At 38.5% G+C, this 19,338-nt stretch overlaps 1 protein-coding gene across 9 annotated transcripts in view; it reads left to right on the plus strand.

Annotated features, from left to right (window-relative positions):
- mbnl2 (muscleblind-like splicing regulator 2) overlaps nucleotides 1-16,193 on the plus strand; it is a 195,176-nt gene extending 178,983 nt beyond the window's left edge. For 7 of the 9 annotated variants that reach the window (XM_072258813.1, XM_072258810.1, XM_072258815.1 and 4 more), the window contains one exon: nucleotides 12,437-16,193. In XM_072258813.1, coding sequence (XP_072114914.1) covers nucleotides 12,437-12,576 — 140 coding nt within the window. In that variant the 3' untranslated portion in view covers nucleotides 12,577-16,193. The remainder of the gene's footprint in view (nucleotides 1-12,436) is intronic. The other 2 variants (XM_072258814.1, XM_072258817.1) reach the window with 1 other exon arrangement.
- The last annotated feature ends 3,145 nt before the right edge of the window (nucleotides 16,194-19,338 follow it).

A 19,338-nucleotide genomic window follows, 5' to 3' on the forward strand; every position in this document is an offset into this window, starting at 1 on the left:
CATAGATGCTGCATGACCTGCTGAGTTCCTCCAGCATTTTGTGTTGCTCAAGATTTACAGCATCTGCAGAATTTTTTGTGTCTCTGATTAGACTGTTAGTGCTTCACATTTTTACCAGAGCCATGAGGGGCAAAACCTGTTGGTTCATATCACGATGCCATCAGAGTATTTGTAGAACTGATTAACTATGTTCAGTTGAAAATACTGATAAAGCACAAAGCAGTATCTTTGAATAGCTTTAAGCTACTTTGATTTTATTTTTTTAAAATTCAAATTTAACAATCCTAGGATTTTGCTGTTTCAGACCGCCCCCCCCCCCAAGAAATTGCCTGCACGTTTATTCATGATTGTAATGTTGCACTGCTTTCTTCAAAGCTTTTATATTGCTTATATAACAGCTCAAGGTTTGCATGTTCCTGTTCTTCATTTAAGGCTCAGCACATACATTTGCCCAGAATGCCTCTCAATCATTATTGTAATTATACCGAGAAATGAATCACAAATAGTTCCTTTCCCCGTCATTCACACCACACCCATTGTGTGTACTTAAATAGATACCAACATGGCATTAAAAGTGATTTAAAAAATCTCTTTTAATATGCTCAGGATTTCAGTATTTATTCTTAACTTTCAGTATCTACTCTTAACTTTTTTTTCAATTACATTTACATTCATTCGAAGCATTTTGCTGTCAAAGGATTGCAGTATGTTTGGGTATCTGATGCAGAGTTTTTTCATATGTGCATAATTTAAATTTTCTTTTTTTTAATGTATTTGGTCTTGATCACAGAAGTTAATGGTGCTTCAACCATTTTAAGTCAACCTACTATGATCATTTAAGCATAATACAGATTAAGTTGAAAATTGTGGGAAAAAAAACTTAATCTACATCTTTAATGTCTCCTTTGTCTTGTGTTTTAAAACTGCCTTTTTCTGTCATTGCAATGCAAAACTAAACCTAGCACTGTTTGCTTGTTATACTGACCTACCCTATTCCCCTGTGGTATGTCTTCTTTCAACTAACTTTCTGTTCAACCTGCTGATACCCCATCCTTAATCCAAGTGAGTGGAAGCTTTGCTCATCTGTCGTGACTTCAATTCGGGCCACTGTTCTTACCTAAGCTGCTGCTTTCTGACACATGGGAAAGGTATGCTATGGTGATTCTGGCTAGACATGTGCTTTGCATTTTTTTTTAACAATCCAGCTAACAGCTGCTATTATTGTGCTTGCCATGTTCATAATATTTCTGTTCTATACTTATGCTTAGAGAATAACATTTTATGACTAACTTTAGTCAAAAGGTAATCTGTGTGACCTTACCTAATCTTCTCATCCCTGGTAACAGGCTGCATGCACTAAAAGCCATAGCCAATGCAATGTATAATCTGTGTTCTAACTGTGAATATTCTTGCTGGATACTGCAGTTTCACACAACACGAGTGATTTCAAAGTACAGATTTATGAAGAGTCTACCAGGAAAATGTATTGACAGTTAAATAATGTTGTTCCTAATTTTGCTCAGTGTTCGGGGTTTAATATGAAGTTTTACATATGAAGGTTTATAAATGCTTATATGTTAGTTGAAGTGGAAGTAAGATACCATCATTTGGCCAAAAGTGACTAATAACCTGTTAGGTTTTCTTTGATTTGTATTTGAAAACATATTGACAAATTTGAAAAATAATTTTAGATTCTTAAGGAGCAACTGATACCTCCGTCTGGTGTATTTTGCTATGTTCTCAAATCCGGTTCACATGTTTTACAAACTATTGGTAGTTCTGCTTCAAAGTTTCTCCATTCGTCAATATTTTTCTTACCGCTTTGCCATTACAATGCCAATCTTTAGTTGTAATTCTTGGAAAGACAGCTTAGTGAGAGATGCTCATGTACTGGTTCAACAAACGTACACAGCAGATCAATTAAAGTTCATTATAACAGGAACATGATATCACAGTAAGTCTTGAAACATTCATCACTCATTTCTACATTCCTTCATGTCCTTTCTAACTGAGTTAGGGAAGTTGCTATCTCTTCTCCATTACCATGATCTTAAATTAGAGTTGACACATGAATTTTCCACATTTGTGATTTACTGTGTTGACACTATAGATCATAATGGCTAACATTGATAGGTGCACCAACAAATAAATTGCACAGCATTAACTGTCCTCCGCCAGTTTCGGAGCACTGAAAGAGCTGAGGTTGGGGAAACTCTTGAACTTTGAATTTAAACTTTGTGCAGCTTATGGGAAGACATGGTAGTTCCAGTCTGATATAATGGAAGTGTTCCTGTGTTACTTCCTTTCATCCCTTGGTGATTGTGTTGTCACCACTTGGGAAGTTATACGTGGCATCATAGGCAAGTACAACCCCACTTAGTACAATTTATTCACGAGCATTTGGAGAGATTTGGTAATTTTTTCTGCAATTATTTTTCTCACTTGCTGTCTTTATACCACCAAATAAATTTTCTCGCCAGTCTTCATAAGTGTAAACTGTTGTCAGGTAGTTTAGAACTAATTTCTAATCTCTTATCCCAGTTTTTCAGGGTGGTAATTAAGTCTCTTCTCCAAACCTGGAATGGTTTGCAATTCAACTACAACAACGAGTTAGAAAACCCATGTAAATTAAGAGATTTTGAACAGTATTAGAAAGTAAAATATGTGTAATCATTTCAATATGTTGTCATGCAGCAGTCTTTGTGGTTAGTTTTACATCCATGTCAAGAGTAATGTTACAGATTGCCAGAAGGTTTCAAATGTGACTGAAAGCATTTTTCATCCTAGAAGAAGCTGTGATTCCTCTGTCTTAAAGGAATGTATTAGCTAGTTCAGTGTCTTGTTTTAATTTAAAAGAATCAAATTTATCAAAATAACTTGGCTTTATTTAAACACTAGGTATTGATTGCCAAGTAAAATAATCATGTAACTTAAATTAGACAGCTTGGAATAACAAGAAGCAGATATTCCACACGGCATGTTCACTTGTTGAGCTGAGTAAGAGTGAGGAGTGTGCAGAACAGTGTGAGTGCTCCAAGTCCTTTGGCCCAACCTGTCTGTGCCAACCAAATTGCCTACCTAAGCTTGGCCCATTTGCCTGTTTTGCCCATATCCATCTAAACCTTTCCAATCCTTATGCCTTTTAAATGCTACAATATTTGTAGGTAGAAACAGAAATAAGAGCTAAGACAAGTACTCTAAAATTTAACCAAATAGTTTTTGGGAAATCCAGAGAATATTTGCAATTTTATTTTCATTGATCTGTCAACTGGTTTATTGACAGGTCCAACAGCAGGGGAGCTACGTTGCCTTGGTTGTGGCGAGGACTAAGTCTAAGCCGCAGGGTCACCTGTTGCAGTCACCAGGGGGAGGAGATGCTGTAGGCCATGTGGGAGGGAGCAGGGGGCACATTGGAATCTGTTCTGGATTGAAGGCTGGCTCTTCCATTATTCACCCAGTGCAGCCCTCCAATGCTGATTGAGTGTTGCTCGCCGACGCTTGCTCAGTGTTGCCCTCTGGTGTTTGCTGTGTGCTGCCCCCAGTGTTCACTTGATAGAAGAACAAGGAGGACTCTCGGACTTGGGCTGTATTCATTTTCTTTGTGACTGTATGTTTTCTGAAATTGTAGCCATATGTGCTATGTGCTGTTAGTATTGTGTTTCGTACCTTGCCCCGGATTCATGTATAGTTGAATGATACTTGAACATGAACTTGTGGATTGAAAGGGTGGCCCAAAATAAGTCTAAAACTAATCTGTATGTAAAGTAAGGGGAGGTGTTTAGACAGATTGTAGGTTGAAGAGCATTTCTTACGGGAGGAGAAATTTAGAGATAGAGTCCAAAGCTTGTTTTCTGAAGTTGGTGAATAGACAGAGCATTTAAAGTTGAGGTTGTATGAGAGATGTGAAATGCATGAATCATTTTAGGAGCATTGCACTGCAGGAGTCTGATCACTAGAAGTCATGATTAATGGTTGACATGTACCAGAGTGGAAATAATTAGATTACGGTCTAAAAGCGTAATTCATTTACCTTCACAAACAAGAGAAAATCTGCAGTTGCTGGAAATCCAAGCAACACACATAAAATGCTCAGGCCAGGCAACATCAGTGGAAAAGAGTACAGTCGACTCAGTCCTACTGAAGGGTCTCAGCCTGAAACGTCAACTGTTGAAAGATTGGAGCGACTGGGCTTGTATACTCTGGAATTTAGAAGGCTGACAGGGGATCTTATTGAAACATATAAGATTATTAAGGGATTGGACACGCTGGAGGCAGGAAGCATGTTCCCGCTGATGGGTGAGTCCAGAACCAGAGGCCACAGTTTAAGAATTGAGGGTAGGCCATTTAGAACGGAGTTGAGGAAAAACTTTTTCACCCAGAGAGTGGTGGATATATGGAATGCTCTGCCCCAAAGGCTGTGGAGGCCAAGTCTCTGGATGCTTTCAAGAAAGAGATGGATAGAGCTCTTAAAGATAGCGGAATCAAAGGTTATGGGGATAAGGCAGGAACTGGATACTGATTGTGGATGATCAGCCATGATCACAGTGAATGGCGGTGCTGGCTTGAAGGGCCGAATGGCCTCCTCCTGCATCTACTGTCTATTGTCTACTCTTTTCCATAGATGCTGCCTAGCCTGCTGAGTCCCTCCAGCATTTTTGAGTGTTGAATTCATTTACCTTCCTTTCTTTCTTTAGCCTTGTATTTCCATCCTAAATTCAGATGGGGTGTTTTTATGAACAACCAGTGGTTCATTTAGGCATTACAGTTTAATTGTAAGCCTGAGAAAGTGAGGGAAACAAAGAATGCACCAGATCAATACTCATCAATTTTTATTTGATTCTGGGGGGGGGGGGGGTTCTTTCCAATATATTTTGATTTGAAAATGAGAATGCAAGGACTAGATGTGGACAAATTAACATGGCAAACTTATGGTGCAAAGATGAAGTATTTTCAATAGTTCGATACTTTTAAGATTAGAATTGCTTGATTAATTTTCAACTGGCACTTTGTGGTGTAGGATTTTGAAGATGGTGTGAGGCAAACCGAAGTTAATAAAGTGGTGAACGGGATGAATATTTAAATGATAAACGTAACTAATTAAGGAAACCCATGAACAAGAATCAATTGCATTAGAACCCATTTTGTTTGAAATGTTTCTTTAACATAATTGACAGTAAAATACATATTTTCATTTAATCCTGGATTATAAAAGGAAACTAACTTTGCATGCTTTGGAGGACAAACAGTAATTTGAAGAAACTTAATATTATGAAATTAAATAACAATAGAATGTTTGGTATATTCTAATGTAAATTAAAGCTTTGTACAGCAAAGGAGAGATAAGCTTCTTAAAAGATGATCAAGAAAAAGAACTGGGGAATAAGCTCAGGGCTTTTGCTCAAGGTCAAACAGAATATCCTTCTGATTGTGAGGATGTTAATGAGGCCCAATCATTAAATTCAGCAAAGCATTAGCATTGCAGCTCTTGGGGAGCATTTACTGAGTTCAGAGTTCTTCTAAATAGAATTTGTAAATGTGTTTATTGTTGTGACATGTACTGATGTAGAGCAGAAAAACTTGGCTTTGCATGCCATCCGTACAGATCATTTCTTCACATCAGTACAAAGCAATAACAATGCACAGTAAAGTGTTACATTTACAGAGAAAGTACAGTTCAGGCAAATAGTAAGGTGCAAATTTATTAGGATATAGATTGTGAGTACAACTCTCTTATTGTGTCAGGAAACCTAATCTTATATCAGCGGAACAGAAGTAGTCCCTCAGCCTGAAGGTACATACTTTCACACTGTCATATCTTCTGCCTGATTGGAGAGGGAAGAAGAGAGAATGATGGAGTTAGGTGGGGTCTTTGATTATATTTGCTGCTTTACCAAGGCAGCAAGAAGTGATATAACACCTCCCGTCCTTTGCATCTCCTGTCCTTTGTACTTTTCTGACCCATTTCATCATCTGCAATTAAACATTTTTCTTCTCTGTGTTAACTTCAAAGATGTAACATGCAAGTCCAGTAGTGGTTCTGCCACTTAAGTGCCCTTCTTTGTTTCCCCCCCTTGCATCTGGACTTGTTGATTGCTTAGAGTTTACAGCAACAGGATAGGCCACTTGTGCCAAATGCGTTGGTTGGACATGGTCGAACCAAGACAGGCTGTTAATGATGTTCACTCCTAAGAATTTGAAGCTGTCAACCTTCTTTCAGATACACAACCTAGTATTTCTGGTGCCCAGCATCAGCAGCTGGTTATTTTGGATTATCCCATTCAAAACACCCTCTCCACTGACACTCCAGCTTTTTCTCTCATGCATAACCTGTGCCTAGTCTACACCCGCTACCTCCCCTGGTGTAATGATACATTTGTATCCCAACAGCACAGACTCCTCAACCGCCAGTTACATTTTTGTTAAATAGTGTGGGTTTTATCAGCTCTAAAGAAGGAGCTTTTTTTTTTACCTTGCTAAAATATAACTTGTTCACACACATAGTTACAATTCGTTCCAGGGAATTAATTTTAGAAATGTAATTTAATGCATTCAGTTTCACTGCTGCCTCCCAACACAGGTGTAAAAATCTGTTGAGTCCCGTGAAATTGTATGTGGGCTGAGGTTTTCACTCGGTAAAAGCCTGGAGGTAGTGGCAGCATCAAATACTTCTGAAGTTGAATATTTTAATATCGCATTTTGATGCATCACATTATTGAATATTGAAGTATTCTGAGTGTAACAAGTAATATTTTCCTACCATAAGCAACAGTTAAATGTTTGCTCTTTAATCTAAATTCATATTAATAAAGAAATGAACATAACATAAGATCAGAATTTGCAAATAAGCATACGTCACTGACGTTGTGCCTTGAACCCTAAATTTGTAGTCAAATAGTCAAAGAGTAATATTGAAAGGTAGCGCTTTCTGAGGCCTTTGAGTGGTGGATATTTTTTTTCCAAGGGGTTAAAGTGTTTCAAAAAGATGTTTTTTTTATTACCTTAGTCATCTTGGTTAAAGCGTTTCACCATCACATCAAAGAAACCAATGACAAAATCTAGACCTATCCCTCAAGTCCATATTTGCATTCCTGAGATCATTTAAGAGCAGTTTTCCTAATTTCTTGGCCTAAATTTATCCCATTGCCAGCATTACTAAGCCAAATTGGCTGATCAGTTGTGCTTGCTTTATCTTGCTGTGTATGAATTGTCTGCTGACTTTGTCACTTATCAACAACAGCAACACTGAGATAGAACTCAGTTTCCTTTGAAATGATGTGGGATATTCTGAGGACCTAAGGAATAGAACTGTATATCTGCAACAACTTTTTGTTGTACTGAGGTGCTATCAAAAACAGCTGCTGATCCTTCTGCAGAGCTTTCAAACTTAACCAAGTAGGCCATTTCCACTGTTTCCATGTTTGTGCTGATACAATAAATACTTAGTGGGATTGTGAATAAGGTGAACATTATAAAGGGGCTTTGAGGGGATGTAGATATAGTATCTATATCCTGCTGTATTCTTTGACAACCTTCCTCACTATCCACAACTACACATTTTTTTTCACTTCATCTGCAAACTTACAAATCAGACAACCCAAATCATTGGTATCTATTACAGGCAAAATGTCACCAGTTACAGAGAGCTAGTTAAGAAAACCACCCTTCTACACTACCATCTATTTTCTCTGACCAAGCCAATTTTGTATCCAGTAATCCACTGTGAACCGCCTACCATTAGGAACCTTGTCATATTCTTTATTAAAGTGCATATAGACAACATCTACTGCCCTAACCTCATCAATCATCTTCTCTTCTTCAAAAGATTCAATCAAAATGGTGAGATACAATCTCTTCCTCACAAGGCCATGCTGACTACCCCTATTCTCTGGTCTTAGCAATGGCTAGAGGACACAAAGATCTCTACCAAGGCCCCAGCAATCTCCTCCCTTGCTTCCCTCAGTATCCTAGGATAGTTCCCATCAGGCCTTGGGGATTTGTCAGCCTTACTAATCTTGGGGTTGAGTGGGAAAATAAGTCAGCCATGATCAAATCGTGAAGCAGACTTAAGGGGTCAATTGGCCTAATTCTGCTTCTGTGTCTTATGGTCTTACAGGTTGAGTGAATGGGAAAGAACATGGCAGATGCAGTGTAACGTGGACAAATGTGGGATCCACGATGATGCAAAACAGTTGTGTAAATGGTGACAGATTGAGTAATGTTGTTCAAAGGGGCCCTTGTACATGAGTCTCTGAACACCAGTATTTGGGTGCAGCAGTTTATTAGGAAAATGAACAATATGTTGGAAATTGAAAAAATATAGATGCTGGATGTTAGAAATAAAAACTGAAAGTGCTTGAAATGCACAGCAGGCCAGGCCGCATCTTTGGGAAGAGGATAGAGTTAATGTTCCAAGCCAAAGATTCTACACCAGAACCAGGCCTGTTTACCTTTACAAGAGAGTCTGAGTACAGGAATAAAGGTGCCTTATCTCGGTTACATGGGGTCTCGGTGATCCCGTACCTGCAGAGTTGTGTACAATTTTCTTGTTGTATTGCCTAAACAGGATATACCTATCATAGAGAAAGTAAAGTTCCACGAGACGTGTTCCAGGTTTGTCTTGTGAAGAGAGATTGAGCTTATTAACATTGTATTCTCAAGAGTTTAGAACAGGGGTTCCCAACCTCTTTTTTTAATGCCATGGACCCCTACCATTAACCAAGGAGTCCATGGACCCGAGATTGGGAACCCCGGTTCAGAAAAATGAGAGGAGATTTCACTGAACTTTACAAAATTCATACAGGGCTTGACAGGCGTTATTCATGGGTGCAGGCAGGTGTATTTCCTGGATGAAGGCCGAGCAGTGTGGTGGAGTGTTGTTTCCAGGATGATGCATGGGGTGTTTCCTGGATGCAGAGAGAACAGAGGGGATGTTGTCCTGGACTGTAGTAGAGCTCCTGCGGTGGGATGAATGAGAATCAGAATCGGGTTTATTATCACCGGCATGTGACGTGAAATTTGTTAACCTAGCAGCAGCAGTTCAATACAATACATAATCTAGCAGAGAAAAAAATTAATAAGTAAAATAACAAATAATAATAAATAAAACAAGCGAATCAATTATGTATATTGAATCCATTAAAAAAACAGAAGTACTGTATATTAAAAAAAAAGTGAGGCAGTGTCCAAAGATTCAATGTCCATTTAGGAATTGGATGGCAGAGGGGAAGAAGCTGCTCCTGAATCGCTGAGTGTGTGCCTTCAGGCTTCAGTACCTCCTACCTGATGGTAACAGTGAGAAAAGGGCATGTCCTTGGTGCTGAAGGTGCTTAATAACGGACGCTGCCTTTCTGAGACACCATTCCATTCTGAGTATGAAGTGGAGGCAGTGCAGATGTTGAGTCAATGATCAGTAATGATCTGGAAGAAAAGCACAGCATACTCTGAACACCACATGGCCAACTCTTACACCTATTTATCTTCTGTTCCTACTGGGTTTTGTGGTCAAAGGGGCAATGAATCAGTTGAGTTCAAAGCAATTGTCTCTACCAGCTGAACAAGCCAAAGACCAAAATGATAGACTACATCAAGAGCTATGCTTGAGTATCCATTCCAGTAATTTTTCTCCAAAATATCCCACTTGCATTTAGGGATAGCACCCTGCTCGTTTAGATGCACATGTCCCACCAGACTCATCTGTAAATGTAATACAGTCGTTAAAGTCAAGATCAAAGGATTGAGATCAAGATCAAATCACTCATTAATACTTTGACATTTGTATTTCAAGTTTCATGTTACAGTTATCAGCTGCATTGGAACTCCATGGTGAATGAGAAATGGCCTGGCTCTTTATCTTGTGAAGAATGTTCTGACCCAGAAATCCAGATTGTCCAGTGCTAGGATACATCAGTGTTTTCCTCAGCATCAGCATGCAATACTCAAGAAGGAACTGGGGTATCAGGCAGATTTTTTAGAATATGCTCACTAGATTTGGGAATCTTAAATCAAAAGAATTACTGTCAGTTATTCCATTCAGAGTCTCATTTGATTAATAGCGAGAGTAGGTCTCAAGTTTACCACTTTAGGTGCTACTGAAAGTTGTGATGATTTTGGGCAAGTTGGCTGACTGAACTCACATACCTTCCAAGGAAAAAAGATAATCACATTTTCTTGAACCTCTGCTAGTAGTTAGGGTCCTTTGCTAACTCCCTTTCTCTAAACACCCTTTTGTAATAAAACAAATAGAACAAATTTCATGTCATATAAGACAGTGATAATAAAGCTGAAACTGATTCTGAGAGAACCTTTGATCACTAAATACTTCAAATAGATCGTCCTTTCATTGCCATTTTGGCACATCTCTATGCCACCCATTTCCAAAAGGTAGCCCTTTTGGCCATGGTGTCATTTAAAGATTTAATGTTAGAACTTCACTTATAACAGAGGTGAGTTTGTTTTTCTGATTATATGACCTCCATGTGAAAAGCCTAGTCCAGTGTTTGAACTGAAGTGAGATTCTCTCACATCACCACTTCCTGGCTAACAAACTGAACCTGGCTCAACCAGTGATCTGCTGGTGGAACTCAGAGGGTAGGGTAGCATCTGTGAAGGGGAGACAATGTCAGTGTTTTGCTTCGACACCCTTTATGAGGACTAAGAGTAGAGGTGGGAGATGGGAGTGGTGAGACTGGAGTCCAAGGCAGTTGGTGGACTGAGGTGGGGTGTAAGAAGACAGACAGATTGTGTCAGTTAGGGAAAGGTGGCCAGGGTGGAGGTGGGAGAGAGAGGCAGGTGAATGAGGATGGAGACTAACAAAGAGAGAAAATGAGAGGTAGTTGGAAGGAGGGGCGGTGAAGGTGGAGACAAGCAGAAACACAAAGACTTCCTTCCAATGCTGAGCTCAGTTAAGTAAAGGAGGTGAGAATGGGAACTAGTAGGGCAGAGAGAAGCAGAACCAATAGGGGAGGGGGAAGCCTGCTCTGTGTGTAGAGGGTTAATGGAACCAGGAAGGAGGTTGGAAAGGGGACAAAAATGGAAGGACCAGACAGGGAAAGGAATGAGTGAGAGAGTGAGGTCGTGGGGGTGGGCTACCTAAAATTGGAAAGCTTGATATTCACACTATTGGGCCATAGGTTACCCCGGTAGAATAAGAGCTGTTGCTCCTGGCTCATTCCTAAACCTGCAGGGAGCAGGGCCACATCTAAAATGGTACTCAGATCCAAAAACCCAGCTCCGTTGACAAATAGGGACGCAGTTGGGATATGAGTGCTAATCGTTCTTAGCCAGTGAGGCCAAACAATCTTTAAGTTTCAGTAATGCTTCATTGTGCATTTGAAACTTGTTGACTCTCAGCCACTTACAGTCTGCTGTTCTGATGAGGGTTAATTAAGACTTAATTAAATTAATTAAGCAACAAAATATTGCCTCTTGTGTTCTCATTAGATTGTGATCAGTTTGATGGGTTTCTAGTGCTGCTGAGCAAAAATGGCTGACTTCAATAACCTTTATGTGTCCACTGTAGCTAGGGTTTAAATTGGAGTTAGCGAAGCACTAGTGAGAAATGAAATGCTGCTTGTAAAAGACTAAGTTGAGTTTATTGTCCGATGCACAAGTATATATACATACAGGTGCAATAAAAATCTTACTTGCAGCAGCATCATAGGTACTTAACATCAAGTACTTAAGAGTATTTGCTGGATAGATTTCTATTAAACGTAAATTAGACTCGATTTCTACAAGAACTGACACAAGTAACCCAAAAAAAAAGCCCATTTTAGTCCAAAGTGTCGCTATACTGAGGTAGTGACTAGGGTTATGCTGGTTGGTTCAAGAACCAAATAGTTAAAAGGGAAGTAGCTGTTCTTGAACTTGGTGGTGTCGGACATCTGGCTTCAGTATCTCCTGCTCAGTGGGAGCTATGAGAGGATGGTATAGCCTGGGTGGTGGGGATCTTTGATGATAGATGTTCCCTTGTTGAGGCAGCGCCTCCTATAAATACTACCTTTGGTGGGGGTGGTGTGCCCATGATGTATTGGGATGAGTACGCTACTCTGATGCTTCTTGCGTTACTTGGTACTGAGCTATATTGGCAAAACCAAAGGTCCAACAGATTGGATCTTCATGTTTAGACCCATGGAATTAGTTCATTCCTCGGTTCAGCAGGTTTAACGTTTAACACTGTCCAGTTTGAGATTTAGACAATTAGAGCTCTGGACAAAGGTGCCATTAAGTAGTTTATAAATCCCTGATGAGAATAACGATCTGTGCACATTTGTATGCATGTGTGGTTTCCATAGCAACCTGCATGTGTCGTTTGATGCTGTCGCGCCAGTTATTTAGGAATTTATATGTCATTCCAATTATTGTAGATCCTGTCCTCTTCCCTGTGTCTGCATTACCTTAAGCCTCACTAAATCCCTTTTTTCTATATTCCTAACAGATCATGCTGAAATAGTGAACCCGAAGCTATTGAATTCCCAGGACATCTCTATGGAAACTCACGAACAAGCTTACTGTAAATACTACCCTCTTCACTCCCCACCTGCATCCATATTGGGCTTACCACAGCCAGCATGCTAACTAAATTAAGACACATTCTATTTAGATTAAGCAAGAATACAAGATCTTGATGGGAAATGCATTATCAAATTTAAGGATATAGATGATTTCAGGCACATATTTAATATTCATATATCCTGTAAATAACTAGCACTTAAGATAAATATTACAATCTAGGCAATGGTAATCTAATTTCTGATGTCTCATTTTGTGAAGCTGTTAAACCATTACATTCTGTAAAGAGTGTGATGTGGTTCTATTGTTAATAATTTGTTGTCTGATATCATGGTATACAAAAAACAGCACCTGCTGAGTTGGAAGAATCCCCATGGACATTTATACAAACATTACACAAAACTCTGAGGGTTTCAGTGCAAAAAAAAATGGGGTTTTAAACCTTTTAATAGCCTAATTAATTACTGGGAAAAATAGCATTTGATCAATGATGATCAGTTTTTATTTTCTAAAAAAAAGACTATTAAGTAAACTAAATCTTATAGATGTGAATTATGAAATAACTCCAAGGTTCTTATATTAATCTGAAATATTGCACAGACATAATGACTTGCCAAAGCTTATTGTATATTGATTGCTGATGCTCTTGATGCCTTGTTGTGGTAATATGAGCAAATCGTGAAAGGACGTCTTTCCAGTGCATTGCAGTCATTTTTGGATATGTAGTTCCTACACTGAGAAGTTGGTTTAATTTACTGAGGCAGCTTGTTTCAAAGCTTGAAGAATCATGTCATAAGTGAAGTTCCCACTGCCAGTCCTGCAGTTGTCTTTTGGGTTTGCACAGTGGAACTTCAGTCGGTGCGACTGGCTGCAAAAGCACTTGATTGTGGAAACAGCAGGTCAGTTTCACTGCAGCGATAATAATTTTGGCCACCATATTTTCTGCATTACCAAAGATTCTTCCAACTCCAAAAGATGCACGGTATTATAAAGTCACTTATAATCTAGTACATGATTTATGTAACAGTGCCTAAAGTAAAGAGGGTGGGGGCAATTATTCACAAATATGTGCAAAGTGTAAGTTTTACCAAAATTGCATTTTGTGTTTTCTCATGTTAATGATGGAGACTGAATTAGCTGGCACAATTCAAAGAAAGTATAGTTGAAGTACACAACAAGAAGAATTAATTTTTTTAAAAATAATTATTCTTTTTCTAAGAAAAGGCTCTTCCCAAATACACTCTAGTTTCTCACTAATATCAAGAATGGGGGCTGGTGATTCTCTCATCCTTTCAAACAAATTACATCATAAAACTGTAAATTTGATTATTTTTTCATTCTGCAAGTCACAATGTGATTGTGACTCTAATATAAGGTTTAGAAGTAACATTGACATAAACACTGTTTCACAAAATTTATGTTGTAATATCTCAACAGAGAAACAAAACAAGGATATATACTAAGGTTGGCTCAGAACCCTAATGTAACCTTGAGTTCTACCATACAATCTAAATACTGTTAAATCAATCAGTAACTACATAAAGTCATCAGAACATAGCAAACACAAAAACCTATAGCTTGGTAATTTTCTTTTTTTAATTATAGTTTATATTTAAAGAATTCTTTTTAAAGTCTTAGAAGATCATAGATAAGTCCATCCATTATAATGCTTAGAAGTTAGTTAATAGTTTGATCAGAATCTCTATTGTGTTCAAAGTATATATTCCATTTTCATAATAGGTTTACCTTTTTACAAGATTGGTTTTATGATATGAAATGTTAATGGTTTTATAGTAGAATTAATACTAAAGATAACATGTAATGATTTTGTTTTCTTGAAACTTTTATTGAGGATTAATAGTAGTAGTAACATTTTTTTAAAATCCTGCTCTTATACTATACATGCAGAGCTCAGTCCGTTACCAAGTCAACTAGACCTGCATTTTATAGTGGTAAAACATACCATTAACAGATAAGAAACTATGTCACTATGAAACTTTCAGAAGAACAGTGCAGGTGAACAGTTGTAGTTCAATGCTAACATCATAATAACATTTATGAGCTATTTTTAAAGTCACATTTATTCTCAATATCCATCATATTTCTCTTTCTGTTTTTCTGTAGAAGGACAAAGTTTTCTACAGATTTCTGATGCTATAGCAATATTTTCTGTTATGAAATGGTGCACTCAGCTTAAAAGCTTGTTGCACTATGATAAGTGAGCACCACTTGTGGCCACAGCACTTATCCAGCGCACTTAGTTTTCTAAGGCCTCAGACTCAAACTCGTAACAAAATGTATTGCCTAACTAATATTTTAACACGCGTAAGTTGATCCTTAACATGAAATAATCACATCACAATAATGGCAGGATACATGTGTACTTGTGTAGATCTGTGTATTTTTTTTAAACTTTTAATGTTAGGTAACTTGTCTTTATACTTCTGTTTTTTTCCAACTGATAAAAAGAACCATTTGATCTGCAGATATTGGCCTTTCGCCAACTGTGTACTGTCAGATGGTATAAAATTGATACTGTTTGAATATTTTTGACATTCTCACCCAAGGAACAGATTGGTTTGTGTCCGTTGAAGAGTTTGTTGTTTTCAGGAGTGTTGTCACTATCTGAGAGTTGAAATGCAGCTGAACTAACTGATCCTGGTCCTGATCCTGGTCCTGGTAATGTAATGTACGGATATGTATAACAGATCTAGTTGCACTTATGTACATAATAATTATGTAATAAATAAAACTGTCTTTATATTGTAAAACCAGGGCGGAGGTTTCTAAATAGAAACTAAATCCTCCGTTCAAAACTTTGTCATGAGAGACAGTTTGACGTGAATTGTAACTGTTTACTGAAATATAATATATTTCCTGTTGGAATTCTAGGCAGTTAACACAAACTATTTTTTAAAACTATATATAAAATTGTATGCTGCAGTTTTTTTTTTAAGAAATGAACATTCATGCCTCTACTAGGGAGCACTAACTATAGTTAGTCTCTCATGCTTGTAGCTTGCTTTGAGCAACAATAGAAGATAAAATATTCAAACATATCATACAAATCTGACAGAAACAACATCCTTCCTTAGGACACAACATCTTCAACCCAACAGGAAGTTGTTATGTACCTGTTTCACTCACTGTACCTTATTTACAACGATAACTGGGTTGTAATCTCAAGAATTGCTTTGTCAGGCACCACAGTTTACAGTCACTACTCTGCGATTCCTGATGCAGGCTTCTGGTTAGAATATTAGTGCTAAGTTGAACATGACTCAGGCTGTTTTTTGCAACAGTTGCCTGGTAAGTGTTCAGTTCAATATTTTACAAAGCCAGTTTGAAATCTAGTGACAGCGGCCAAATAAGTTTACTAGCTATGCTGTTTGGTGAATCTTAGTAGTTGAAGAATGTAATATCTCCATTCACACACACACAAATGGAGTGCAGTTAGTGGTTCATTAGGTGTAGTAATATGTCACTCTGCAATGAAACAATTGTCTGTACACAGAGCCTCCACTTCCCAGGTATACAGTACCGAATTTTTTTTCTGTATTACTGCCAGATTATATACTGTTTATGGTTTAGTTATGTTGAATGATTCACTGTTTTATTTCATAAGATGCAACTATTTGTTTATGACCATTGAGGGGAAAATAAATAAATATTTGGGAAAAAAATTGTTGTATTATTTCAGGAATCTTGATTATCCATTCATACTGCTGATATATGGTTCAAGACCTACAACTCACATTAAGCTCACATGCCAGAAGTCGCAAAGCAAAAAGAAAAATGCAGATGCTGGAAATCTGGCTTAATGTACTTCACCGCTCTTCCCTCCCACCTTATTTATAAATTCAATAGATTTCCAAATCCAATGTGTCCTGAAGCTGATTTTTTTTTTTCCTTTTTCAAAACTGGTTTCAATGTTCGTTCCAACTTCAGAAGGACATGGAGGGTAGCAAGATCAGGAGGGATGATATTCTGGAGCATGTTGAAATCAAGGAAGAAGTGTTGGGGCACTTAAAGGGCATTAAGGTGGTTAAGCCCAGGCCCTGTTGTCAACTATCCCAGGTCATTGAGAGAGGTAAGTGAGGAAATTGCAGGGGGTGTTGACAGAGATCTTTATGTCATCGTTAACGAGCAAGGTCCCAGAGGACTAGAGAACAGCCAATGTTGCCCTCTGATTAACAAGGGCAGTCGAGACAAACCATGACTTTATAGGCCAGTGAGCCTTCCATCAGAGAAATTATTGTTGATGATTCTTGGCAGAGAATGTATTCGCATCTAGAAAAGTGAGGTTTTATCAGGGTTGGTCAGCATGGCTTTGTGCAAGGGAAGTCATGCCTTGAAGGTAATTAATGAGGGCAGGGCAATGTATATATGGACTTTCGAAAAAGATTTCAACAAAGGTCTCATGGTAGGCTGATCCAGAAGATTAAAGCCCATGAGATCAATAGATCAATTGGTAAATTGTTCTCTATCCTGGGAACTTTCATAACATTCGTACTTGCTTTTTCCTTTATATTGTGTGGACATCCTCAAAGTGCAGTCCAGCTACGATCCTGTACATGTGATCATAACTTGGCACTTGAAATAATGGGGCACTAAAATATAAAATCTCTCCATTTATCAGAGGTGCATAAAGGTATTCAATACCATGAAATACTGTAGCAGTAAGTCAGTAACTATAGGGAAACGATTTAAGATAATTGTTCGTGCAGTGAATTGTTATGATTTGCATTATGCTTCTGGAAAGGGCAATGAAAATTCGCTCAACAATGCCCTTCCCAAAGGTGTTATGGTGAATGCTAAGAGCATAGCCCAGCATAAACGCAATGGGCTGAATGATCTCCATCAATAGTTGTCATTCCATGTGTTCCACAATGTTCTGATGATTCTGCATGGTTATGTTTGCATTCTTTGGCTCCAAAAACTTATGGTGGCAAAGTGGTGTGGTGGGTAAAGCTGCTGCTTCATGACCCTGGAGACCCAGGTTCAATCCTAATATCGGGTGCTGGCTGTGTGGAGTCTGCACGTTCTTCCTGTGACCAAAAAATTGTGTTTATCAGTTAATTTTCATTGGCCCTAGTGCGAGGGTTAGAATCTGGGATGGAGGAGGGAGTTCCTGTGAACGTAGGATTAATGTCTTTATTTATTTTTAGATAAGAATGCAGAACAAACCCCTTCCAGCCCAACATGCCGCACTGTCCAACAACCCACCTATTTAATACTAGCCTAATCACAGGACAGTTGCAGGTGGATGGTCTCTACAGATTCGACTGGCCGAAGGCTTGTTTCTGTGCTGTATCTCTGTCTGATGCCATCATTCATGTGGGAATCTCATTTCTGGGGGAAAAAGATGCAGGCTGGCCAAATTCCTTCTGGGAAAGGTAAACAATTAAAAGGAAATAAATTTAAAATTACGTTTGTGATTTTGAGGAAAAAATGTTTTATCCTGCTGCATCTGGCAAGTCCCATTCCTTCATTTAATCACCCATTCTAATAAACACTGACACATTCAACAGAATCCAAAGAGCTCCAGATCAAACCTGCTCCATTCTCCAAGGCCATCCTTCCAGGCAGCTGATTTCATTAATCGTACTAGTCAAGTCACCTTTTTAGGTAGCCCCACTACTGATGGCCCTAAACTTGCTGCCCCAACCCTGGTCACAGTTTTAAACTTGCATATATGTATTGTTGTTACTCCATTTCAAAGTGCTGGCCCTTTAAATAAGGGAAGTGTCCAGCAGAGTTGGCAGTCCTTGGTGGACATATGTCTGGAGGTTTGATCACATAATATCTAGTCCCCTGGCACTTCGCAACGGTTTGTAATCATTATTTAAGATTTAGGTTTCCTGTAGATGAGTGTCTGCTCACAGTTTTATGCCAGCATTTGTCATGCTCGAATGATAAGAAGGCTGGCCACAAACAGGCACAACTCAAACTGTGGTCTTATAGCTCCCGATTTATTAACAGTAAACCAGTTGGAATGGAAGTCGTGGGGACAAGATACAACTACAGCACAGGAGAAAGATGCAACTAAATTAAAATGGAGACACAAGAGACAGCAGATGCTGGAACCTGGAGCAACCTGCAAGACACTGGAGGAACTCAACAGGATGGCATCTGTGGAGATTAAATAGACAGTCAATGTATCGGTTTGAGACCCTTCAGGCTTCCTAGTCTCAACCCAAATTGACTGTCTATCTCCCTCCATAGATGCTGCCCGACCTGCTGAGCACCTCCAGCGCTTTGTGTGTCGTAACTAAATTAAGAGCTACGCTACAGGGGTATGAGCCCCTGCAATCAACTAAATACATTGATTATTCAGGTGTGCTTTTATATATTAAACCTATAAAAATAGGTTCCTATCTATGCAGCTGTTGAGATTTTTTTTCTGGCTTTTGATGTTGAAGTTCTGTGGCTCCATTTCAAGCCACTGTTACATTTTCCATGTCGATATGAATTCCCACCTTGTCACTGAAATGCTTTCAAGTGTCAGTGCAACATCCCCAGTACTAGAATGTGTACAGTGTATGTGCATTTCAGAAGGGCTTTCAAAGTTTAAAGTAAATTTATTACTATTATCAAAGTACATCACCATATACTATCTTAACATTTGTTTTCTTGTAGGCATTCATAGAGAAGTAAAGAAATACAATTGAATCAATGAAAAGCTACACACAAAGGCTGACAAACAACCAACATGCCAGACAAATTGTGCAAAAAATAACAAATTATGGAGAACATGAGTGGTCGAGCCCTTGAAAGAGAGTCCAATAGTTGTGGAATCAGTTCAGTGTTGAGCAGAGTAAAGTTATA

Source organism: Mobula birostris, chromosome 5 (genome assembly GCF_030028105.1).
Source record: "Mobula birostris isolate sMobBir1 chromosome 5, sMobBir1.hap1, whole genome shotgun sequence".
Taxonomy (NCBI): domain Eukaryota; kingdom Metazoa; phylum Chordata; class Chondrichthyes; order Myliobatiformes; family Myliobatidae; genus Mobula; species Mobula birostris.